The sequence below is a fragment of the Salmo salar genome, chromosome ssa23 (genome assembly GCF_905237065.1).
Source record: "Salmo salar chromosome ssa23, Ssal_v3.1, whole genome shotgun sequence".
Taxonomy (NCBI): domain Eukaryota; kingdom Metazoa; phylum Chordata; class Actinopteri; order Salmoniformes; family Salmonidae; genus Salmo; species Salmo salar.
In genome coordinates, this window is record NC_059464.1 from 46,386,258 (window position 1) to 46,412,710 (window position 26,453).

At 42.7% G+C, this 26,453-nt stretch overlaps 1 protein-coding gene and 1 long non-coding RNA gene across 4 annotated transcripts in view; both read right to left on the reverse strand.

Moving 5' to 3' along the window:
* Window positions 1-26,453, reverse strand: part of LOC106584787 (protein phosphatase 1 regulatory subunit 12A) — a 63,959-nt gene that overhangs the window by 29,593 nt on the left and 7,913 nt on the right. Inside the window, exons 2-7 of the mRNA XM_045706202.1 lie at window positions 13,438-13,568; window positions 12,690-12,808; window positions 9,304-9,460; window positions 8,054-8,198; window positions 6,365-6,439; window positions 4,128-4,213 (exon numbers count right to left, since the gene is read on the reverse strand). Of these exons, the coding sequence (XP_045562158.1) occupies window positions 4,128-4,213; window positions 6,365-6,439; window positions 8,054-8,198; window positions 9,304-9,460; window positions 12,690-12,808; window positions 13,438-13,568 (713 nt within the window). The remainder of the gene's footprint in view (window positions 1-4,127; window positions 4,214-6,364; window positions 6,440-8,053; window positions 8,199-9,303; window positions 9,461-12,689; window positions 12,809-13,437; window positions 13,569-26,453) is intronic.
* LOC123729862 (uncharacterized) lies at window positions 20,016-25,269 on the reverse strand. 3 transcript variants are annotated; one of them, XR_006761540.1, is made up of 4 exons: window positions 21,230-21,441; window positions 20,891-20,924; window positions 20,382-20,512; window positions 20,016-20,047 (listed from the first exon to the last, which is right to left on the reverse strand). It is a non-coding gene; the product is annotated as an uncharacterized lncRNA (long non-coding RNA). The 3 variants fall into 3 exon arrangements; XR_006761539.1 differs by lacking the exons at window positions 20,016-20,047; window positions 20,891-20,924; window positions 21,230-21,441 and adding exons at window positions 23,465-23,595; window positions 24,547-24,677; window positions 25,063-25,269 and having other exon boundaries at window positions 20,336-20,512; XR_006761538.1 differs by lacking the exon at window positions 20,016-20,047 and having other exon boundaries at window positions 20,336-20,512.

Genomic DNA, 26,453 nt, shown 5'->3' on the forward strand with positions numbered 1-26,453 from the left:
ATGTAGTACATTATGTCTGGTTCAGGTCAGTAGGCTGGTAATGTAGTACATTATGTCTGGTTCAGGTCAGTAGGCTGGTAATGTAGTACATTATGTCTGGTTCAGGTCAGTAGGCTGGTAATGTAGTACACCATGTCTGGTTCAGGTCAGTAACACAGTAGGCTGGTAATGTAGTACATCATGTCTGGTTCAGGTCAGTAGGCTGGTAATGTAGTACATCCTGTCTGGTTCAGGTCAGTAGGCTGGTAATGTAGTACATTATGTCTGGTTCAGGTCAGTAGGCTGGTAATGTAGTAACATTATGTCTGGTTCAGGTCAGTAACACATTAGGCTGGTAATGTAGTACATCATGTCTGGTTCAGGTCAGTAGGCTGGTAATGTAGTACATTATGTCTGGTTCAGGTCAGTAGGCTGGTAATGTAGTATATTATGTCTGGTTCAGGTCAGTAGGATGGTAATGTAGTACATTATGTCTGGTTCAGGTCAGTAGGCTGGTAATGTAGTACATCATGTCTGGTTCAGGTCAGTAGGCTGGTAATGTAGTACATCATGTCTGGTTCAGGTCAGTAGGCTGGTAATGTAGTACATTATGTCTGGTTCAGGTCAGTAGGCTGGTAATGTAGTAACATTATGTCTGGTTCAGGTCAGTAGGCTGGTAATGTAGTACATTATGTCTGGTTCAGGTCAGTAGGCTGGTAATGTAGTACATTATGTCTGGTTCAGGTCAGTAGGCTGGTAATGTAGTACATCATGTCTGGTTCAGGTCAGTAGGCTGGTAATGTAGTACATTATGTCTGGTTCAGGTCAGTAGGCTGGTAATGTAGTAACATTATGTCTGGTTCAGGTTAGTAACACATTAGGCTGGTAATGTAGTACATCATATCTGGTTCAGGTCAGTAGGCTGGTAATGTAGTACATTATGTCTGGTTCAGGTCAGTAGGCTGGTAATGTAGTACATTATGTCTGGTTCAGGTCAGTAGGCTGGTAATGTAGTACATCATGTCTGGTTCAGGTCAGTAGGCTGGTAATGTAGTACATCATGTCTGGTTCAGGTCAGTAGGCTGGTAATGTAGTACATTATGTCTGGTTCAGGTCAGTAGGCTGGTAATGTAGTACATCCTGTCTGGTTCAGGTCAGTAGGCTGGTAATGTAGTACATTATGTCTGGTTCAGGTCAGTAGGCTGGTAATGTAGTAACATTATGTCTGGTTCAGGTTAGTAACACATTAGGCTGGTAATGTAGTACATCATATCTGGTTCAGGTCAGTAGGCTGGTAATGTAGTACATTATGTCTGGTTCAGGTCAGTAGGCTGGTAATGTAGTACATAATGTCTGGTTCAGGTCAGTAGGCTGGTAATGTAGTACATTATGTCTGGTTCAGGTCAGTAACACATTAGGCTGGTAATGTAGTACATCATGTCTGGTTCAGGTCAGTAGACTGGTAATGTAGTACATTATGTCTGGTTCAGGTCAGTAGGCTGGTAATGTAGTATATTATGTCTGGTTCAGGTCAGTAGGCTGGTAATGTAGTACATTATATCTGGTTCAGGTCAGTAGGCTGGTAATGTAGTACATCATGTCTGGTTCAGGTCAGTAGGCTGGTAATGTAGTACATCATGTCTGGTTAAGGTCAGTAGGCTGGTAATGTAGTACATTATGTCTGGTTCAGGTCAGTAACACATTAGGCTGGTAATGTAGTACATCATGTCTGGTTCAGGTCAGTAGGCTGGTAATGTAGTACATTATGTCTGGTTCAGGTCAGTAACACATTAGGCTGGTAATGTAGTACATAATGTCTGGTTCAGGTCAGTAGGCTGGTAATGTAGTACATTATGTCTGGTTCAGGTCAGTAGGCTGGTAATGTAGTACATCATGTCTGGTTCAGGTCAGTAGGCTGGTAATGTAGTATATTATGTCTGGTTCAGGTCAGTAGGCTGGTAATGTAGTACATTATGTCTGGTTCAGGTCAGTAGGCTGGTAATGTAGTACATCATGTCTGGTTCAGGTCAGTAGGTTGGTAATATAGTACGTTATGTCTGGTTCAGGTCAGTAGGCTGGTAATGTAGTCCATCATGTCTGGTTCAGGTCAGTAGGCTGGTAATGTAGTACATCATGTCTGGTTCAGGTCAGTAGGCTGGTAATGTAGTACATCATGTCTGGTTCAGGTCAGTAGGCTGGTAATGTAGTACATTATGTCTGGTTCAGGTCAGTAGGCTGGTAATGTAGTACATTATGTCTGGTTCAGGTCAGTAGGCTGGTAATGTAGTACATTATGTCTGGTTCAGGTCAGTAGGCTGGTAATGTAGTACATTATGTCTGGTTCAGGTCAGTAGGCTGGTAATGTAGTACATTATGTCTGGTTCAGGTCAGTAGGCTGGTAATGTAGTACACCATGTCTGGTTCAGGTCAGTAACACATTAGGCTGGTAATGTAGTACATCATGTCTGGTTCAGGTCAGTAGGCTGGTAATGTAGTACATCCTGTCTGGTTCAGGTCAGTAGGCTGGTAATGTAGTACATTATATCTGGTTCAGGTCAGTAGGCTGGTAATGTAGTAACATTATGTCTGGTTCAGGTCAGTAACACATTAGGCTGGTAATGTAGTACATCATGTCTGGTTCAGGTCAGTAGGCTGGTAATGTAGTACATTATGTCTGGTTCAGGTCAGTAGCCTGGTAATGTACTACATCATGTTCGGTTCAGGTCAGTAGGCTGGTAATGTAGTACATTATGTCTGGTTCAGGTCAGTAACACATTAGGCTGGTAATGTAGTACATCATGTCTGGTTCAGGTCAGTAGGCTGGTAATGTAGTACATTATGTCTGGTTCAGGTCAGTAGGCTGGTAATGTAGTACATCATGTCTGGTTCAGGTCAGTAGGCTATTAATGTAGTACATAATGTCTGGTTCAGGTCAGTAGGCTGGTAATGTAGTACATCCTGTCTGGTTCAGGTCAGTAGGCTGGTAATGTAGTACATTATATCTGGTTCAGGTCAGTAGGCTGGTAATGTAGTAACATTATGTCTGGTTCAGGTCAGTAACACATTAGGCTGGTAATGTAGTACATCATGTCTGGTTCAGGTCAGTAGGCTGGTAATGTAGTACATTATGTCTGGTTCAGGTCAGTAGGCTGGTAATGTAGTACATCATGTCTGGTTCAGGTCAGTAGGTTGGTAATGTAGTACATCATGTCTGGTTCAGGTCAGTAACACATTAGGCTGGTAATGTAGTACATCATGTCTGGTTCAGGTCAGTAGGCTGGTAATGTAGTACATTATGTCTGGTTCAGGTCAGTAACACATTAGGCTGGTAATGTAGTACATTATGTCTGGTTCAGGTCAGTAGGCTGGTAATGTAGTACATCATGTCTGGTTCAGGTCAGTAACACATTAGGCTGGTAATGTAGTACATCATGTCTGGTTCAGGTCAGTAGAATGGTAAGGTAGTACATCATGTCTGGTTCAGGTCAGTAGGCTGGTAATGTAGTACATTATGTCTGGTTCAGGTCAGTAGGCTGGTAATGTAGTAACATTATGTCTGGTTCAGGTCAGTAGGCTGGTAATGTAGTACATTATGTCTGGTTCAGGTCAGTAGGCTGGTAATGTAGTACATTATGTCTGGTTCAGGTCAGTAGGCTGGTAATCTACTACATCATGTCTGGTTCAGGTCAGTAGGCTGGTAATGTAGTACATTATGTCTGGTTCAGGTCAGTAGGCTGGTAATGTAGTACATCATGTCTGATTCAGGTTACATCATTCTGTTGGTAGAAAGATGTGCTAACTAATGCTGTGTGGTTCAGAATCAGTGATTCCTGGGTCAGTAATAGAAGGGTCAGTCAGTAAGAGACGGGTTAGTAAGAGAGACAGGTCAGTAAGAGAGACGGGTTAGTAAGAGAGACAGGTCAGTAAGAGAGACGGGTTAGTAAGAGAGACGGGTCAGGCAGTAAGAGAGACGGGTCAGGCAGTAAGAGAGACGGGTCAGGCAGTAAGAGAGACGGGTCAGGCAGTAAGAGAGACGGGTCAGGCAGTAAGAGAGACGGGTCAGGCAGTAAGAGAGACGGGTCAGGCAGTAACAGAGACGGGTCAGTAACAGAGACGGGTCAGTAACAGAGACATGCTGGGGCACTGACCTGCGTGGTCTAACTGGTGCCATATTGATAGAAGGACTGGTTTCAATGACCGCAGGCTGGGACAGCTTGGCTTTCTCTGTACGCAACTACAGAGAGAGATACAAAGTAAATACACAGGAAGAGCTATACAGAGATATATACATTGATAAACAATTTATATATATATATATATGGGAGTAACTTGGTCAGGCAGTAAGAGACGGGTCAGTAGGCTGGTAATGTAGTACATTATGTACTAATAATTATGTACTACATTACCAGCCTCCTCTAGTCACTCCCCTATATATATATATATATATATATATATATTATATATATATATTGCTCAAAAAAATAAAGGGAACACTTAAACAACACATCCTAGATCTGAATGAAAGAAATAATCTTATTAAATACTTTTTTCTTTACATAGTTGAATGTGCTGACAACAAAATCACACAAAAATAATCACTGGAAATCCAATTTATCAACCCATGGAGGTCTGGATTTGGAGTCACACTCAAAATTTAAGTGGAAAACCACACTACAGGCTGATCCAACTTTGATGTAATGTCCTTAAAACAAGTCAAAATGAGGCTCAGTAGTGTGTGTGGCCTCCACGTGCCTGTATGACCTCCCTACAACGCCTGGGCATGCTCCTGATGAGGTGGCGGATGGTCTCCTGAGGGATCTCCTCCCAGACCTGGACTAAAGCATCCGCCAACTCCTGGACAGTCTGTGTGCAACGTTGCGTTGGTGGATGGAGCGAGACATGATGTCACAGATGTGCTCAATTGGATTCAGGTCTGGGGAACGGGCGGGCCAGTCCTTAGCATCAATGCCTTCCTCTTGCAGGAACTGCTGACACACTCCAGCCACATGAGGTCTAGCATTGTCTTGCATTAGGAGGAACCCAGGGCCAACCGCACCAGCATATGGTCTCACAAGGGGTCTGAGGATCTCATCTCGGTACCTAATGGCAGTCAGGCTACCTCTGGCGAGCACATGGAGGGCTGTGCGGCCCCCCAAAGAAATGCCACCCCACACCATGACTGACCCACCGCCAAACCGGTCATGCTGGAGGATGTTGCAGGCAGCAGAACGTTTTCTCTGTCACGTCTGTCACGTGCTCAGTGTGAACCTGCTTTCATCTGTGAAGAGCACAGGGCGCCAGTGGCGAATTTGCCAATCTTGGTGTTCTCTGGCAAATGCCAAACGTCCTGCACGGTGTTGGGCTGTAAGCACAACCCCCACCTGTGGACGTCGGGCCCTCATACCACCCTCATGGAGTCTGTTTCTGACCGTTTGAGCAGACACATGCACATTTGTGGCCTGCTGGAGGTCATTTTGCAGGGCTCTGGCAGTGCTCCTCCTGCTCCTCCTTGCACAAAGGCGGTGGTAGCGGTCCTGCTTCTGGGTTGTTGCCCTCCTACGGCCTCCTCCACGTCTCCTGATGTACTGGCCTGTCTCCTGGTAGCGCCTCCATGCTCTGGACACTACGCTGACAGACACAGCAAACCTTCTTGCCACAGCTCGCATTGATGTGCCATCCTGGATCAGCTACACTACCTGAGCCACTTGTGTGGGTTGTAGACTCCGTCTCATGCTACCACTAGAGTGAAAGCACCAAAACATCAGCCAGGAAGCATAGGAACTGAGAAGTGGCCTGTGGTCACCACCTGCAGAACCACTCCTTTATTGGGGGTGTCTTGCTAATTGCCTATAATTTCCACCTGTTGTCTATTCCATTTGCACAACAGCATGTGAAATGTATTGTCAATCAGTGTTGCTTCCTAAGTGGACAGTTTGATTTCACAGAAGTGTGATTGACTTGGAGTTACATTGTGTTGTTTAAGTGTTCCCTTTATTTTTTTGAGCAGTGTATATTTATGCAATTTCAATGAAACACAGAACACAACACACTTCAGTAGGACAGGACAAGGAAGACACAGTAAAGGTCAAAAGTCAACACATTGTTTGGATAGAGACATAAATAGGGAAAGAATTCAACCAATGGCACGCTGAGAGAGACAGACAGACAGACAGACAGACAGACAGACAGACAGACAGACAGACAGACAGACAGACAGACAGACAGACAGACAGACAGACAGACAGACAGACAGGAAGTGAGAGACAGAGAGAAAGTGAGAGACAGAGAGAGATCATGTACTCTAGCTATATAAGGTCACTCAGAGATAGAGGTAGCGTCCCAAATAGGGAATAGGGTGCCATTTGGGACATAAACAGGGACTCACAGCGTTCTGTTTCTTTGTCAGCTCCTCCAGAGTGTCCACTAGGGTGTCATCTGCTACCTCTATTGGGGTTTGTCCCTGGAACAAGGACAAACATTCACTGTAATACATGTCATTTAACATAGAGTGTCCCAAATTGCACCCTATTACCTATATAGTGCACTACTTTTTTCACTATATAGGGAATAGGGTGCCATTTGAGATGTTTACATTATCAATGCCTGTTGAGTCAGTATGTAGTAGAGGTGTTACTCTGCTGGACTGAGCTTCTCTGTGTGAGTACATCAGTGTGTGGTGTGTGTGTGTGAGTACATCAGTGCGTGTGTGAGTACATCAGTGTGTGGTGTGTGTGTGTGTGAGTACATCAGTGTGTGGTGTGTGTGTGTGAGTACATCAGTGTGTGGTGTGTGTGTGTGAGTACATCAGTGCGTGTGTGAGTACATCAGTGCGTGTGTGAGTACATCAGTGTGTGGTGTGTGTGTGTGTGTGTGTGTGTGTGAGTACACCAGTGTGTGGTGTGTGTGTGTGAGTACACCAGTGTGTGGTGTGTGTGTGTGAGTACATCAGTGTGTGTGTGAGTACATCAGTGTGTGGTGTGTGTGTGAGTACATCAGTGGTGTGTGTGTGTGTGTGTGAGTACATCAGTGCGTGTGTGAGTACATCAGTGTGTGGTGTGTGTGTGTGTGTGTGTGTGTGTGTGTGTGTGTGTGTGTGTGTGTGTGTGTGTGTGTGTGTGTGTGTGAGTACACCAGTGTGTGGTGTGTGTGTGTGAGTACATCAGTGTGTGTGTGAGTACATCAGTGTGTGGTGTGTGTGTGAGTACATCAGTGTGTGGTGTGTGTGTGTGTGTGTGTGAGTACATCAGTGCGTGTGTGAGTACATCAGTGTGTGGTGTGTGTGTGTGTGAGTACATCAGCGTGTGTGTGTGTGTGTGCATCAGTGTGTGGGAGTACATCAGTGTGTGTGTGTGTGTGTGTACATCAGTGTGTGTGCGTGTGTGTGTACATCAATGTGTGTGTGTGTGTGTGTGTGTGTGTGTGTGTGTGTGTGTGTGTGTGTGTGTGTGTACATCTGTGTGTGTGTGTGTGTGTGTGTACATCAGTGTGTGTGTGTGTGTACATCAGTGTGTGTGTGTGTGTGTGTGTGTGTGTACATCAGGTGTGTGTGTGTGTGTGTGTACATCTGTGTGTGTGTGTGTGTGTGTATGTGTGTGTGTGTGTGTACATCAGTGTGTGTGTGTTGTGTGTGTGTGTGTACATCAGTGTGTGTGTGTGTGTGTGTGTGTGTGTGTGTACATCATGTGTGTGTGTGTGTGTGCGTGTACATCAGTGTGTGTGTGTGCGTGTGTGTACATCAGTGTGTGTGTGTGTGTGTGCGTACATCAGTGTGTGTGTGTGCGTGTGTGTACATCAGTGTGTGTGTGTGCGTGTGTGTACATCAGTGTGTGTGTGTGTGTGTGTGTGTGTGCGTGTGTGTACATCAGTGTGTGTGTGTGCGTGTGTGTACATCAGTGTGTGTGTGTGTGTGTGTGCGTGTGTGTACATCAGTGTGTGTGTGTGTGTGTGTGTGCGTGTGTGTACATCAGTGTGTGTGTGTGTGTGTGTGTGTGTGCGTGTGTGTACATCAGTGTGTGTGTGTGTGTGTGTGTGTGTGTGTGTGTACATCAGTGTGTGTGTCTCATCTCCCACTCACCACGTTGTTGAGAGCAGCCATGTCACACATGTTGTCAGCCAGCAGAGAACAGACCTCCTGCTGCCCCCAGTGAGCCGCAGCGTGCAGGGCTGTCCAGCCATCCACATCACCACTGTCTAAATCCAGACCACACTGGAGCAGGACCCTGTGGTGGGGGGGGGGAGAGAGAGAGAAGGGGAGAGAGAGAGAGAAGGTTGAATAGATAGAGAGCAAACAGGAGGAGAGGAGGACAAGAGGACATGAGGACAACAGGACAGGAGGACACGAGGATGGGAGGACAAGAGGACGGGAGGACACGAGGATGGGAGGACAAGAGGACATGAGGACACGAGGACACGAGGACAGGAAGACAAGAGGACACGAGGATGGGAGGACACGAGGACGGGAGGACACGAGGACAAGAGGACAAGAGGACGGGAGGACACGAGGACGGGAGGACACGAGGACAGGAAGACAAGAGGACACGAGGATGGGAGGACACGAGACACGAGGACGGGAGGACGGGAGGACACGAGGACATGAGGACAAGAGGACGGGAGGACAAGAGGACGGGAGGACACGAGGACAAGAGGACGGGAGGACACGAGGACGGGAGGACAAGAGGACGGGAGGACAAGAGGACGGGAGGACAAGAGGACGGGAGGACAAGAGGACGGGAGGACACGAGGACAAGAGGATGACTAACAGCAGCTGTTTGCTGCTCTACTGTGGTACAAAATTAGATAGACCAAAGACACAGTGGCACCAGTTCATGTTATTACCTCTGGCCGTGTCCCAGATCAGAAGGGTTTGCACTTTAGGACCAATGGTGTTGTCTAAAATGAGCACTCTCTAAAACAAATGAGCACTCTGACTGAAGCTGGAAATGCATGCGTGTTTGGAGAGCCTTCCCTTGCCTCTATCACCCGACTGCAGCCTGGCCATCACCCGACTGACTGGCCATCACCCGACTGACTGGCCATCACCCGACTGACTGGCCATCACCCGACTGACTGGCCATCACCCGACTGACTGGCCATCACCCGACTGACTGGCCATCACCCGACTGACTGGCCATCACCCGACTGACTGGCCATCACCCGACTGACTGGCCATCACCCGACTCGCACCTGACTATCACCGACTAACTATCACCTGACTCGCCGACTAGCAGCCGACTAGCAGCCGACTAGCAGCCGACTAGCAGCCGACTAGCAGCCAACTAGCACCCGACTAGCAGCCGACTAGCAGCCGACTAGCAGCTGACTCACTTCATGACTTCTATGTAGCCCTTGGCCGCGGCCACGTGCAGCGCTGTGGCCTTGGTGTTGGGGTGAGGTGTCAGCATGCCACTGCCTGCCAGCACCGCGTTGGCATCTGCCAGCATCACCCGCTCCTCTTCCCTCCTCGCCAGATCTACATCCACCCCTGGGGACAGAGAGAGACGGACAGAGTTAGGGATACAAACTCGCATGGACGCACACGGAGAGATACAGAGAGAGAGATACAGAGAGAGAGATACAGAGAGAGAGATACAGAGAGAGATACAGAGAGAGAGAGAGAGAGATACAGAGATACAGAGAGAGATAGAGAGAGAGAGAGAGAGAGAGAGAGAGAGAGAGAGAGAGAGAGAGAGAGAGAGAGAGAGAGAGAGAGAGAGAGAGAGAGAGAGAGAGATAGAGACAGACAGACAGACAGACAGACAGACAGACAGACAGACAGACAGACAGACAGACAGACAGACAGACAGACAGACAGACAGACAGACAGACAGACAGACAGACAGACAGACAGACAGACAGACAGACAGACAGACAGACAGACAGACAGACAGACAGACAGACAGACGAGATTAAATAAAGGCTACATTGAGAGAAGACAAGTAATAATCTGTGTATTCTCTGTTGGTGAGTCGGTCTAAAATTTTTATTTAACAGAAACCGATACCTTTTAAAGATTATTCGATGATGGTTAATCAGAACTTGTCACCTTGTAAAAAACAGTAGTAATCCCCCAGCTTTTGCCTTCGATTATCAACACTGACAATTTGTCAACATAATACATCTAAAAACCTAATATTACATATTTTTCCATATTTTCCTGGTATATATTATTGTTATTATTCCTATTATGGTTATTTAGGGTGTGGTCATTCTAACCATGACTTAAATTACAGCAATTGCGGTGGCAGCAGCACTAATGAGATTGTGTTATGTCACAATATCACAAGGACATGGAATTCAATAGCAGGTGTTATTGTGTTTTGAGGAAGAGGGAAAGCGTGTGCTGTGCTTTTCCGAGGCCTGTTGATATGGTTACATAACAACTCCTGCATAACCTAAAACAACTGATGGTGAAGATGATGAACAGAGAAAACATGCTGCTTTTCAAAAGGACTGTGTGTTAAGGATGGTAGGTGTTAATAAAGGACTGTGTGTTAAGGACGGTAGGTGTTAATAAAGGACTGTGTGTTAAGGATGGTGGGTGTTAATAAAGGACTGTGTGTTAAGGATGGTAGGTGTTAATAAAGGACTGTGTATTAAGGATGGTAGGTGTTAATAAAGGACTGTGTGTTAAGGATGGTGGGTGTTAATAAAGGACTGTGTGTTAAGGATGGTAGGTGTTAATAAAGGACTGTGTATTAAGGATGGTAGGTGTTAATAAAGGACTGTGTGTTAAGGATGGTGGGTGTTAATAAAGGACTGTGTGTTAAGGACAGTAGGTGTTAATAAAGGACTGTGTGTTAAGGACGGTAGGTGTTAATAAAGGACTGTGTGTTAAGGACGGTAGGTGTTAATAAAGGACTGTGTGTTAAGGACGGTAGGTGTTAATAAAGGACTGTGTATTAAGGATGATGGGTGTTAATAAAGGACTGTGTATTAAGGATGGTGGGTGTTAATAAAGGACTGTGTGTTAAGGATGGTAGGTGTTAATAAAGGACTGTGTATTAAGGATGGTAGGTGTTAATAAAGGACTGTGTATTAAGGATGGTAGGTGTTAATAAAGGACTGTGTATTAAGGATGGTAGGTGTTAATAAAGGACTGTGTATTAAGGATGGTGGGTGTTAATAAAGGACTGTGTATTAAGGATGGTAGGTGTTAATAAAGGACTGTGTATTAAGGATGGTGGGTGTTAATAAAGGACTGTGTATTAAGGATGGTAGGTGTTAATAAAGGACTGTGTATTAAGGATGGTAGGTGTTAATAAAGGACTGTGTGTTAAGGATGGTGGGTGTTAATAAAGGACTGTGTGTTAAGGATGGTGGGTGTTAATAAAGGACTGTGTGTTAAGGATGGTGGGTGTTAATAAAGGACTGTGTGTTAAGGACGGTGGGTGTTAATAAAGGACTGTGTGTTAAGGACGGTAGGTGTTAATAAAGGACTGTGTGTTAAGGACGGTAGGTGTTAATAAAGGACTGTGTGTTAAGGACGGTAGGTGTTAATAAAGGACTGTGTATTAAGGATGGTAGGTGTTAATAAAGGACTGTGTATTAAGGATGGTAGGTGTTAATAAAGGACTGTGTATTAAGGATGGTAGGTGTTAATAAAGGACTGTGTATTAAGGATGGTGGGTGTTAATAAAGGACTGTGTATTAAGGATGGTAGGTGTTAATAAAGGACTGTGTGTTAAGGATGGTGGGTGTTAATAAAGGACTGTGTGTTAAGGATGGTGGGTGTTAATAAAGGACTGTGTGTTAAGGATGGTAGGTGTTAATAAAGGACTGTGTGTTAAGGACGGTAGGTGTTAATAAAGGACTGTGTGTTAAGGACGGTAGGTGTTAATAAAGGAATGTGTATTAAGGATGGTAGGTGTTAATAAAGGACTGTGTATTAAGGATGGTAGGTGTTAATAAAGGACTGTGTATTAAGGATGGTAGGTGTTAATAAAGGACTGTATGTTAAGGACGGTAGGTGTTAATAAAGGACTGTGTATTAAGGACGGTAGGTGTTAATAAAGGACTGTGTATTAAGGATGGTAGGTGTTAATAAAGGACTGTGTATTAAGGATGGTAGGTGTTAATAAAGGACTGTGTGTTAAGGATGGTAGGTGTTAATAAAGGACTGTGTATTAAGGATGGTAGGTGTTAATAAAGGACTGTGTATTAAGGACGGTAGGTGTTAATAAAGGACTGTGTGTTAAGGATGGTAGGTGTTAATAAAGGACTGTGTATTAAGGACGGTAGGTTCGCCTCCTGAGAGACGAAGATCCACTCTTGGATTGAAACCTTGTACTAACCAGTCTGGCACAAAGAGCTCAGTAATGGAGAGATCTTGTGTGTGTGTGTCCTACCTCATCACCACACGTTTTCATCAGTCCAGCAGCCACGTTATAGAACACCCAGACTAAATAACAATTCATAGTTACCCTGCTTCTAGATCTCTCTCTTCAAATGTAGCCTACATAGACACTACATAAGTTCACATGTTTCTAGAGCTCTCTTCAAATGTAGCCTACATAGACACTACATAACAGTTCATATCATGTTTCTAGATCTCTCTCTTCAAATGTAGCCTACATAGACACTACATAAGTTCACATGTTTCTAGAGCTCTCTTCAAATGTAGCCTACATAGACACTACATAACAGTTCATATCATGTTTCTAGATCTCTCTCTTCAAATGTAGCCTACATAGACACTACATAACAGTTCCTACCTTGTTTCTTGATCTCTCCCTTCAGCAGTCTCTCCATAGCATCCTCAGTGGCAACATCCAGAGGAAGCTCTCCTTCACTGTTCACCGCTCCCACACGTGCACCGTGCTCTATCAGGTACCTGCAACATACACACATATTATAAAGGTTCCTACACACACAACGGTTCCCAAACCCAGGAAGGTTCCTACACACAGAACGGTTCCTACACCAAGCACAGAACAGTTCCTAGTCTACACAGAAAGGTTCCTAGGTATACTTGCACACAGAGAGAAGGAGCTCGGTATTAGAGTTCATCAGATAGGGTCATCAGCTGTGTAGATCTGTTAGTACTGACATGTTACCTCTCATGGTCATGCTATTTACTGCCAAATGGTGTGTCCATGACCACAGGAGTTGGCTATTCAGCACAAACAGATACCGATCAGCTATCAGGCTACAAGTACACACTCAAAGGGACACATTTTGGTGTACTATTGTATAGTAACATTACACAGCATCACATCTATACCAATGTATTGTATAGTTCAGTAGTGTTTCTTATCCTGTTGTTGAGGACACAAACGGGTGTGTTGTTGTTTTGCCCTAACACAAACACACCTGATTCCACTAATCAAAGGCTTGATGATGAGTTGATTAGTGGAATCATCTGTGTAGTGCTGGGGGGGGGTCTATAATGTGCATCCATTTGGGTCCCCAGGACGAAGACACACATGTATGATGTAACATTAGAGAAGAGAGAGGACCCACTTGGTGATCTGTATGAACCCACAGGAGGCAGCAGCGTGGAGGGGAGTCCATCCCTCATTGTCCCCCCTGTTCACATCACTCCCACTCTCCACCAGGAACTGGACCATCTCTGCATTCTCATCTATACACGCCTGGAGAAGACAGGAGACACATGATCAAACGCTGAATCAGACAGGACAGGAGACACATGATCAAACGCTGAATCAGACAGGACAGGAGACACATGATCAAACGCTGAATCAGACAGGACAGGAGACACATGATCAAACGCTGAATCAGACAGGACAGGAGACACATGATCAAACGCTGAATCAGACAGGACAGGAGACACATGATCAAACGCTGAATCAGACAGGACAGGAGACACATGATCAAACGCTGAATCAGACAGGACAGGAGACACATGATCAAACGCTGAATCAGACAGGACAGGAGACACATGATCAAACGCTGAATCTTTACACATTGATTAAAACACTTTCTCATCCTAGAGATTGGCCATAGATATTTGAGGTAGATTGGCCATAGATATTTGAGGTAGATTGGCCATAGATATTTGAGGTTCCAATGTCTAAGTGGGTTGGAGCATGGTGCTAGAAACACCTGGGTTGTTGGTTCAACTCCAAGATGAATAAATACAGTCACTATCAATGTTTGCATTTGTGTCTCTTTGGATTAAAATAATCTGCCAAATTAGCATATTTCTTCTTCTGGACTAATGTGGACTATGTAGGGCAGAAGTCTGACTATGTAGGGCAGAAGTCTGCCTACAGAGGACTATGTAGGGCTGTAGTCTGCCTACCGTGGACTATGTAGGGCAGCAGTCTGACTATGTGGGCCAGCAGTCTGACTATGTGGGGCAGCAGTCTGACTATGTGGGGCAGCAGTCTGACTATGTGGGGAAGCAGTCTGACTATGTGGGGCAGCAGTCTGACTATGTGGGGCAGCAGTCTGACTATGTAGGGCAGCAGTCTGACTATGTAGGGCAGCAGTCTGACTATGTGGGGAAGCAGTCTGACTATGTGGGGCAGCAGTCTGACTATGTGGGGCAGCAGTCTGACTATGTGGGGCAGCAGTCTGACTATGTGGGGCAGCAGTCTGACTATGTAGGGCAGCAGTCTGACTATGTAGGGCAGCAGTCTGACTATGTAGGGCAGCAGTCTGACTATGTGGGGAAGCAGTCTGACTATGTGGGGCAGCAGTCTGACTATGTGGGGCAGCAGTCTGACTATGTGGGGCAGCAGTCTGACTATGTGGGGCAGCAGTCTGACTATGTAGGGAAGTAGTCTGACTACTTGGCAGACATGAGTAAGTGTTTCTGTTTTATTTCCAGCTATCCAGGAGAATGCCCACTTCATTAACGGCACCCCTGGATAGCTGACTTTGTGTAGGTAGCTCATAAAATAACAGAGACTTATAAAAACTGTGTTTGTCTGTGGGTAGAAGGTACTAGGTAGACAGAGATATTCTGTTTGTCTGTGGGTAGAAGGTACTAGGTAGACAGAGATATTCTGTTTGTCTGTGGGTAGAAGGTACTAGGTAGACAGAGATATTCTGTTTGTCTGTGGGTAGAAGGTACTAGGTAGACAGAGATATTCTGTTTGTCTGTGGGTAGAAGGTACTAGGTAGACAGAGATATTCTGTTTGTCTGTGGGTAGAAGGTACTAGGTAGACAGAGATATTCTGTTTGTCTGTGGGTAGAAGGTACTAGGTAGACAGAGATATTCTGTTTGTCTGTGGGTAGAAGGTACTAGGTAGACAGAGATATTCTGTTTGTCTGTGGGTAGAAGGTACTAGGTAGACAGAGATATTCTGTTTGTCTGTGGGTAGAAGGTACTAGGTAGACAGAGATATTCTGTTTGTCTGTGGGTAGAAGGTACTAGGTAGACAGAGATATTCTGTTTGTCTGTGGGTAGAAGGTACTAGGTAGACAGAGATATTCTGTTTGTCTGTGGGTAGAAGGTACTAGGTAGACAGAGATATTCTGTTTGTCTGTGGGTAGAAGGTACTAGGTAGACAGAGATATTCTGTTTGTCTGTGGGTAGAAGGTACTAGGTAGACAGAGATATTCTGTTTGTCTGTGGGTAGAAGGTACAAGGTAGACAGAGATATTCTGTTTGTCTGTGGGTAGAAGGTACTAGGTAGACAGAGATATTCTGTTTGTCTGTGGGTAGAAGGTACTAGGTAGACAGAGATATTCTGTTTGTCTGTGGGTAGAAGGTACTAGGTAGACAGAGATATTCTGTTTGTCTGTGGGTAGAAGGTACTAGGTAGACAGAGATATTCTGTTTGTCTGTGGGTAGAAGGTACTAGGTAGACAGAGATATTCTGTTTGTCTGTGGGTAGAAGGTACTAGGTAGACAGAGATATTCTGTTTGTCTGTGGGTAGAAGGTACTAGGTAGACAGAGATATTCTGTTTGTCACACCTGGGAGAAAGACAGCTGTGACAAAGAGATTTTACATTTGATTCCAAAAGGTTCATAACAGAGGAGAAGCATGTCTAATTGTTGCTTGGCCATTTTTTATCCATTGGTTTATTTGTCAGAGACCATGCCTAACAAATTTAGCTCCAGATGTAGCTCCATACAGTAGTTAATTTCCATCTGCAGGGGAAATTGCATGCAGGGTGTGATTTGGGACGCAACCCTAACAGTCCTATGTCCAAGTACTTATCTAAAAGCTAACTGGTGTTGTTGTTGTTGAGACCAGATCGCACTGCGCTATGGGTAATAACAACCCATGCCTTATCTGTCCTGTATAGATAGACTGGGGCCAGAAGAACTAGCATGAATTATGGCCTAGCTGCGACACATCCACAATCTCTCTTATCAATGATGTGATAGCAGTATAATGTAGAAACTCCCAACCTCACACTAAACACCTAAACCATTAACTCCTGACCTCACACTAAACACCTAAACCATTAACTCCTCACACTAAACACCTAAACCATTAACTCCTGACCTCACACTAAACACCTAAACCAGTAACTCCTGACCTCACACTAAACACCTAAACCATTAACTCCTGACCTCACACTAAACACCTAAACCATTAACTCCTGACCTCACACTAAACACCTAAACCATTAACTCCTGACCTCACACTAAACACCTAAACCATTAACTCCTGATCTCACACTAAACACCTAAACCATTAACTCCTGACCTCACACTAAACACCTAAACCATTAACTCCTCACACTAAACACCTAAACCATTAACTCCTGATCTCACACTAAACACCTAAACCATTAACTCCTCACACTAAACACCTAAACCATTAACTCCTGACCTCACAATAAACACCTAAACCATTAACTCCTCACACTAAACACCTAAACCATTAACTCCTCACACTAAACACCTAAACCATTAACTCCTGACCTCACAATAAACACCTAAACCATTAACTCCTGATCTCACACTAAACACTTAAACCATTAACTCCTCACACTAAACACCTAAACCATTAACTCCTCACACTAAACACCTAAACCATTAACTCCTGACCTCACAATAAACACCTAAACCATTAACTCCTCACACTAAACACCTAAACCATTAACTCCTCACACTAAACACCTAAACCATTAACTCCTGACCTCACACTAAACACCTAAACCATTAACTCCTGATCTCACACTAAACACCTAAACCATTAACTCCTGACCTCACACTAAACACCTAAACCATTAACTCCTGACCTCACACTAAACACCTAAACCATTAACTCCTGATCTCACACTAAACACCTAAACCATTAACTCCTGACCTCACACTAAACACCTAAACCATTAACTCCTGATCTCACACTAAACACCTAAACCATTAACTCCTGATCTCACACTAAACACCTAAACCATTAACTCCTGACCTCACACTAAACACCTAAACCATTAACTCCTGATCTCACACTAAACACCTAAACCATTAACTCCTGATCTCACACTAAACACTTAAACCATTAACTCCTGATCTCACACTAAACACCTAAACCATTAACTCCTGACCTCACACTAAACACCTAAACCATTAACTCCTCACACTAAACACCTAAACCATTAACTCCTGATCTCACACTAAACACCTAAACCATTAACTCCTCACACTAAACACCTAAACCATTAACTCCTCACACTAAACACCTAAACCATTAACTCCTCACACTAAACACCTAAACCATTAACTCCTGATCTCACACTAAACACCTAAACCATTAACTCCTCACACTAAACACCTAAACCATTAACTCCTGATCTCACACTAAACACCTAAACCATTAACTCCTGATCTCACACTAAACACCTAAACCATTAACTCCTGATCTCACACTAAACACCTAAACCATTAACTCCTCACACTAAACACCTAAACCATTAACTCCTGATCTCACACTAAACACCTAAACCATTAACTCCTCACACTAAACACCTAAACCATTAACTCCTGACCTCACACTAAACACCTAAACCATTAACTCCTGACCTCACACTAAACACCTAAACCATTAACTCCTCACACTAAACACCTAAACCATTAACTCCTGATCTCACACTAAACACCTAAACCATTAACTCCTGACCTCACACTAAACACCTAAACCATTAACTCCTGATCTCACACTAAACACCTAAACCATTAACTCCTGACCTCACACTAAACACTTAAACCATTAACTCCTGACCTCACACTAAACACCTAAACCATTAACTCCTCACACTAAACACCTAAACCATTAACTCCTCACACTAAACACCTAAACCATTAACTCCTGACCTCACACTAAACACCTAAACCATTAACTCCTCACACTAAACACCTAAACCATTAACTCCTGACCTCACACTAAACACCTAAACCATTAACTCCTGATCTCACACTAAACACCTAAACCATTAACTCCTGACCTCACACTAAACACCTAAACCATTAACTCCTCACACTAAACACCTAAACCATTAACTCCTGATCTCACACTAAACACCTAAACCATTAACTCCTGATCTCACACTAAACACCTAAACCATTAACTCCTGACCTCACACTAAACACCTAAACCATTAACTCCTGACCTCACACTAAACACCTAAACCATTAACTCCTCACACTAAACACCTAAACCATTAACTCCTCACACTAAACACCTAAACCATTAACTCCTCACACTAAACACCTAAACCATTAACTCCTCACACTAAACACCTAAACCATTAACTCCTCACACTAAACACCTAAACCATTAACTCCTCACACTAAACACCTAAACCATTAACTCCTCACACTAAACACCTAAACCATTAACTCCTGACCTCACACTAAACAACTAAACCATTAACTCCTGATCTCACACTAAACACCTAAACCATTAACTCCTCACACTAAACACCTAAACCATTAACTCCTCACACTAAACACCTAAACCATTAACTCCTGACCTCACACTAAACACCTAAACCATTAACTCCTGATCTCACACTAAACACCTAAACCATTAACTCCTGATCTCACACTAAACACCTAAACCATTAACTCCTCACACTAAACACCTAAACCATTAACTCCTGACCTCACACTAAACACCTAAACCATTAACTCCTGATCTCACACTAAACACCTAAACCATTAACTCCTCACACTAAACACCTAAACCATTAACTCCTGACCTCACACTAAACACCTAAACCATTAACTCCTCACACTAAACACCTAAACCATTAACTCCTCACACTAAACACCTAAACCATTAACTTCCTCACACTAAACACCTAAACCATTAACTCCTGCTCACACTAAACACCTAAACCATTAACTCCTCACACTAAACACCTAAACCATTAACTCCTGACCTCACACTAAACACCTAAACCATTAACTCCTGATCTCACACTAAACACCTAAACCATTAACTCCTCACACTAAACACCTAAACCATTAACTCCTCACACTAAACACCTAAACCATTAACTCCTGATCTCACACTAAACACCTAAACCATTAACTCCTGATCTCACACTAAACACCTAAACCATTAACTCCTGATCTCACACTAAACACCTAAACCATTAACTCCTCACACTAAACACCTAAACCATTAACTCCTGACCTCACACTAAACACCTAAACCATTAACTCCTCACACTAAACACCTAAACCATTAACTCCTGACCTCACACTAAACACCTAAACCATTAACTCCTGATCTCACACTAAACACCTAAACCATTAACTCCTGACCTCACACTAAACACCTAAACCATTAACTCCTCACACTAAACACCTAAACCATTAACTCCTGATCTCACACTAAACACCTAAACCATTAACTCCTCACACTAAACACCTAAACCATTAACTCCTGATCTCACACTAAACACCTAAACCATTAACTCCTGATCTCACACTAAACACCTAAACCATTAACTCCTGACCTCACACTAAACACCTAAACCATTAACTCCTGATCTCACACTAAACACCTAAACCATTAACTCCTGATCTCACACTAAACACCTAAACCATTAACTCCTGATCTCACACTAAACACTTAAACCATTAACTCCTCACACTAAACACCTAAACCATTAACTCCTGACCTCACACTAAACACCTAAACCATTAACTCCTGATCTCACACTAAACACCTAAACCATTAACTCCTCACACTAAACACCTAAACCATTAACTCCTGATCTCACACTAAACACCTAAACCATTAACTCCTCACACTAAACACCTAAACCATTAACTCCTGATCTCACACTAAACACCTAAACCATTAACTCCTCACACTAAACACCTAAACCATTAACTCCTCACACTAAACACCTAAACCATTAACTCCTCACACTAAACACCTAAACCATTAACTCCTCACACTAAACACCTAAACCATTAACTCCTCACACTAAACACCTAAACCATTAACTCCTCACACTAAACACCTAAACCATTAACTCCTGACCTCACACTAAACACCTAAACCATTAACTCCTGATCTCACACCAAACACCTAAAGCATTAACTCCTGATCTCACACCAAACACCTAAACCATTAACTCCTCACACTAAACACCTAAACCATTAACTCCTCACACTAAACACCTAAACCATTAACTCCTGACCTCACACTAAACACCTAAACCATTAACTCCTGACCTCACACTAAACACCTAAACCATTAACTCCTCACACTAAACACCTAAACCATTAACTCCTGACCTCACACTAAACACCTAAACCATTAACTCCTGACCTCACACTAAACACCTAAACCATTAACTCCTCACACTAAACACCTAAACCATTAACTCCTCACACTAAACACCTAAACCATTAACTCCTGATCTCACACTAAACACCTAAACCATTAACTCCTCACACTAAACACCTAAACCATTAACTCCTGATCTCACACTAAACACTTAAACCATTAACTCCTCACACTAAACACCTAAACCATTAACTCCTGACCTCACACTAAACACCTAAACCATTAACTCCTGATCTCACACTAAACACCTAAACCATTAACTCCTCACACTAAACACCTAAACCATTAACTCCTGATCTCACACTAAACACCTAAACCATTAACTCCTCACACTAAACACCTAAACCATTAACTCCTGATCTCACACTAAACACCTAAACCATTAACTCCTCACACTAAACACCTAAACCATTAACTCCTCACACTAAACACCTAAACCATTAACTCCTCACACTAAACACCTAAACCATTAACTCCTCACACTAAACACCTAAACCATTAACTCCTCACACTAAACACCTAAACCATTAACTCCTGACCTCACACTAAACACCTAAACCATTAACTCCTGATCTCACACCAAACACCTAAAGCATTAACTCCTGATCTCACACCAAACACCTAAACCATTAACTCCTGACCTCACACTAAACACCTAAACCATTAACTCCTCACACTAAACACCTAAACCATTAACTCCTGACCTCACACTAAACACCTAAACCATTAACTCCTGACCTCACACTAAACACCTAAACCATTAACTCCTCACACTAAACACCTAAACCATTAACTCCTGACCTCACACTAAACACCTAAACCATTAACTCCTGACCTCACACTAAACACCTAAACCATTAACTCCTCACACTAAACACCTAAACCATTAACTCCTGACCTCACACTAAACACCTAAACCATTAACTCCTCACACTAAACACCTAAACCATTAACTCCTGATCTCACACTAAACACCTAAACCATTAACTCCTGATCTCACACTAAACACCTAAACCATTAACTCCTGATCTCACACTAAACACTTAAACCATTAACTCCTCACACTAAACACCTAAACCATTAACTCCTGACCTCACACTAAACACCTAAACCATTAACTCCTGATCTCACACTAAACACCTAAACCATTAACTCCTCACACTAAACACCTAAACCATTAACTCCTGATCTCACACTAAACACCTAAACCATTAACTCCTCACACTAAACACCTAAACCATTAACTCCTGATCTCACACTAAACACCTAAACCATTAACTCCTCACACTAAACACCTAAACCATTAACTCCTCACACTAAACACCTAAACCATTAACTCCTCACACTAAACACCTAAACCATTAACTCCTCACACTAAACACCTAAACCATTAACTCCTCACACTAAACACCTAAACCATTAACTCCTCACACTAAACACCTAAACCATTAACTCCTGACCTCACACTAAACACCTAAACCATTAACTCCTGATCTCACACCAAACACCTAAAGCATTAACTCCTGATCTCACACCAAACACCTAAACCATTAACTCCTCACACTAAACACCTAAACCATTAACTCCTGACCTCACACTAAACACCTAAACCATTAACTCCTGATCTCACACTAAACACCTAAACCATTAACTCCTGATCTCACACTAAACACCTAAACCATTAACTCCTGACCTCACACTAAACACCTAAACCATTAACTCCTGATCTCACACTAAACACCTAAACCATTAACTCCTCACACTAAACACCTAAACCATTAACTCCTGACCTCACACTAAACACCTAAACCATTAACTCCTGACCTCACACTAAACACCTAAACCATTAACTCCTCACACTAAACACCTAAACCATTAACTCCTCACACTAAACACCTAAACCATTAACTCCTCACACTAAACACCTAAACCATTAACTCCTGACCTCACACTAAACACCTAAACCATTAACTCCTCACACTAAACACCTAAACCATTAACTCCTCACACTAAACACCTAAACCATTAACTCCTGACCTCACAATAAACACCTAAACCATTAACTCCTGACCTCACAATAAACACCTAAACCATTAACTCCTGATCTCACACTAAACACTTAAACCATTAACTCCTCACACTAAACACCTAAACCATTAACTCCTCACACTAAACACCTAAACCATTAACTCCTGACCTCACACTAAACACCTAAACCATTAACTCCTGATCTCACACTAAACACCTAAACCATTAACTCCTGATCTCACACTAAACACCTAAACCATTAACTCCTGACCTCACACTAAACACCTAAACCATTAACTCCTGATCTCACACTAAACACCTAAACCATTAACTCCTCACACTAAACACCTAAACCATTAACTCCTGATCTCACACTAAACACCTAAACCATTAACTCCTCACACTAAACACCTAAACCATTAACTCCTGATCTCACACTAAACACCTAAACCATTAACTCCTCACACTATACACCTAAACCATTAACTCCTGACCTCACACTAAACACCTAAACCATTAACTCCTGATCTCACACTAAACACCTAAACCATTAACTCCTCACACTAAACACCTAAACCATTAACTCCTGATCTCACACTAAACACCTAAACCATTAACTCCTCACACTAAACACCTAAACCATTAACTCCTCACACTAAACACCTAAACCATTAACTCCTCACACTAAACACCTAAACCATTAACTCCTGACCTCACACTAAACACCTAAACCATTAACTCCTGACCTCACACTAAACACCTAAACCATTAACTCCTGATCTCACACCAAACACCTAAAGCATTAACTCCTGATCTCACACCAAACACCTAAACCATTAACTCCTCACACTAAACACCTAAACCATTAACTCCTCACACTAAACACCTAAACCATTAACTCCTGACCTCACACTAAACACCTAAACCATTAACTCCTGACCTCACACTAAACACCTAAACCATTAACTACCTCACACTAAACACCTAAACCATTAACTCCTGACCTCACACTAAACACCTAAACCATTAACTCCTGACCTCACACTAAACACCTAAACCATTAACTCCTCACACTAAACACCTAAACCATTAACTCCTCACACTAAACACCTAAACCATTAACTCCTCACACTAAACACCTAAACCATTAACTCCTGACCTCACAATAAACACCTAAACCATTAACTCCTGATCTCACACTAAACACTTAAACCATTAACTCCTCACACTAAACACCTAAACCATTAACTCCTCACACTAAACACCTAAACCATTAACTCCTGATCTCACACTAAACACCTAAACCATTAACTCCTGATCTCACACTAAACACCTAAACCATTAACTCCTGATCTCACACTAAACACCTAAACCATTAACTCTTCACACTAAACACCTAAACCATTAACTCCTCACACTAAACACCTAAACCATTAACTCCTGATCTCACACTAAACACCTAAACCATTAACTCCTGATCTCACACTAAACACCTAAACCATTAACTCCTCACACTAAACACCTAAACCATTAACTCCTGATCTCACACTAAACACCTAAACCATTAACTCCTCACACTATACACCTAAACCATTAACTCCTGACCTCACACTAAACACCTAAACCATTAACTCCTGATCTCACACTAAACACCTAAACCATTAACTCCTCACACTAAACACCTAAACCATTAACTCCTGATCTCACACTAAACACCTAAACCATTAACTCCTCACACTAAACACCTAAACCATTAACTCCTCACACTAAACACCTAAACCATTAACTCCTGACCTCACACTAAACACCTAAACCATTAACTCCTGACCTCACACTAAACACCTAAACCATTAACTCCTGATCTCACACCAAACACCTAAAGCATTAACTCCTGATCTCACACCAAACACCTAAACCATTAACTCCTCACACTAAACACCTAAACCATTAACTCCTCACACTAAACACCTAAACCATTAACTCCTGACCTCACACTAAACACCTAAACCATTAACTCCTGACCTCACACTAAACACCTAAACCATTAACTCCTCACACTAAACACCTAAACCATTAACTCCTGACCTCACACTAAACACCTAAACCATTAACTCCTGATCTCACACTAAACACCTAAACCATTAACTCCTGATCTCACACTAAACACCTAAACCATTAACTCCTCACACTAAACACCTAAACCATTAACTCCTGATCTCACACTAAACACCTAAACCATTAACTCCACTCACACTAAACACCTAAACCATTAACTCCTCACACTAAACACCTAAACCATTAACTCCTGACCTCACACTAAACACCTAAACCATTAACTCCTGACCTCACACTAAACACCTAAACCATTAACTCCTGATCTCACACCAAACACCTAAAGCATTAACTCCTGATCTCACACCAAACACCTAAACCATTAACTCCTCACACTAAACACCTAAACCATTAACTCCTCACACTAAACACCTAAACCATTAACTCCTGATCTCACACTAAACACCTAAACCATTAACTCCTGACCTCACACTAAACACCTAAACCATTAACTCCTCACACTAAACACCTAAACCATTAACTCCTGACCTCACACTAAACACCTAAACCATTAACTCCTGACCTCACACTAAACACCTAAACCATTAACTCCTCACACTAAACACCTAAACCATTAACTCCTCACACTAAACACCTAAACCATTAACTCCTCACACTAAACACCTAAACCATTAACTCCTGACCTCACAATAAACACCTAAACCATTAACTCCTGATCTCACACTAAACACTTAAACCATTAACTCCTCACACTAAACACCTAAACCATTAACTCCTCACACTAAACACCTAAACCATTAACTCCTGACCTCACACTAAACACCTAAACCATTAACTCCTGATCTCACACTAAACACCTAAACCATTAACTCCTGACCTCACACTAAACACCTAAACCATTAACTCCTCACACTAAACACCTAAACCATTAACTCCTCACACTAAACACCTAAACCATTAACTCCTGATCTCACACTAAACACCTAAACCATTAACTCCTGACCTCACACTAAACACCTAAACCATTAACTCCTGATCTCACACTAAACACCTAAACCATTAACTCCTGATCTCACACTAAACACCTAAACCATTAACTCCTGACCTCACACTAAACACCTAAACCATTAACTCTCTCACACTAAACACCTAAACCATTAACTCCTGATCTCACACTAAACACCTAAACCATTAACTCCTGACCTCACACTAAACACCTAAACCATTAACTCCTGATCTCACACTAAACACCTAAACCATTAACTCCTGATCTCACACTAAACACCTAAACCATTAACTCCTGACCTCACACTAAACACCTAAACCATTAACTCCTGATCTCACACTAAACACCTAAACCATTAACTCCTGACCTCACACTAAACACCTAAACCATTAACTCCTCACACTAAACACCTAAACCATTAACTCCTCACACTAAACACCTAAACCATTAACTCCTGACCTCACACTAAACACCTAAACCATTAACTCCTGATCTCACACTAAACACCTAAACCATTAACTCCTGATCTCACACTAAACACTTAAACCATTAACTCCTGATCTCACACTAAACACCTAAACCATTAACTCCTGACCTCACAATAAACACCTAAACCATTAACTCCTGATCTCACAC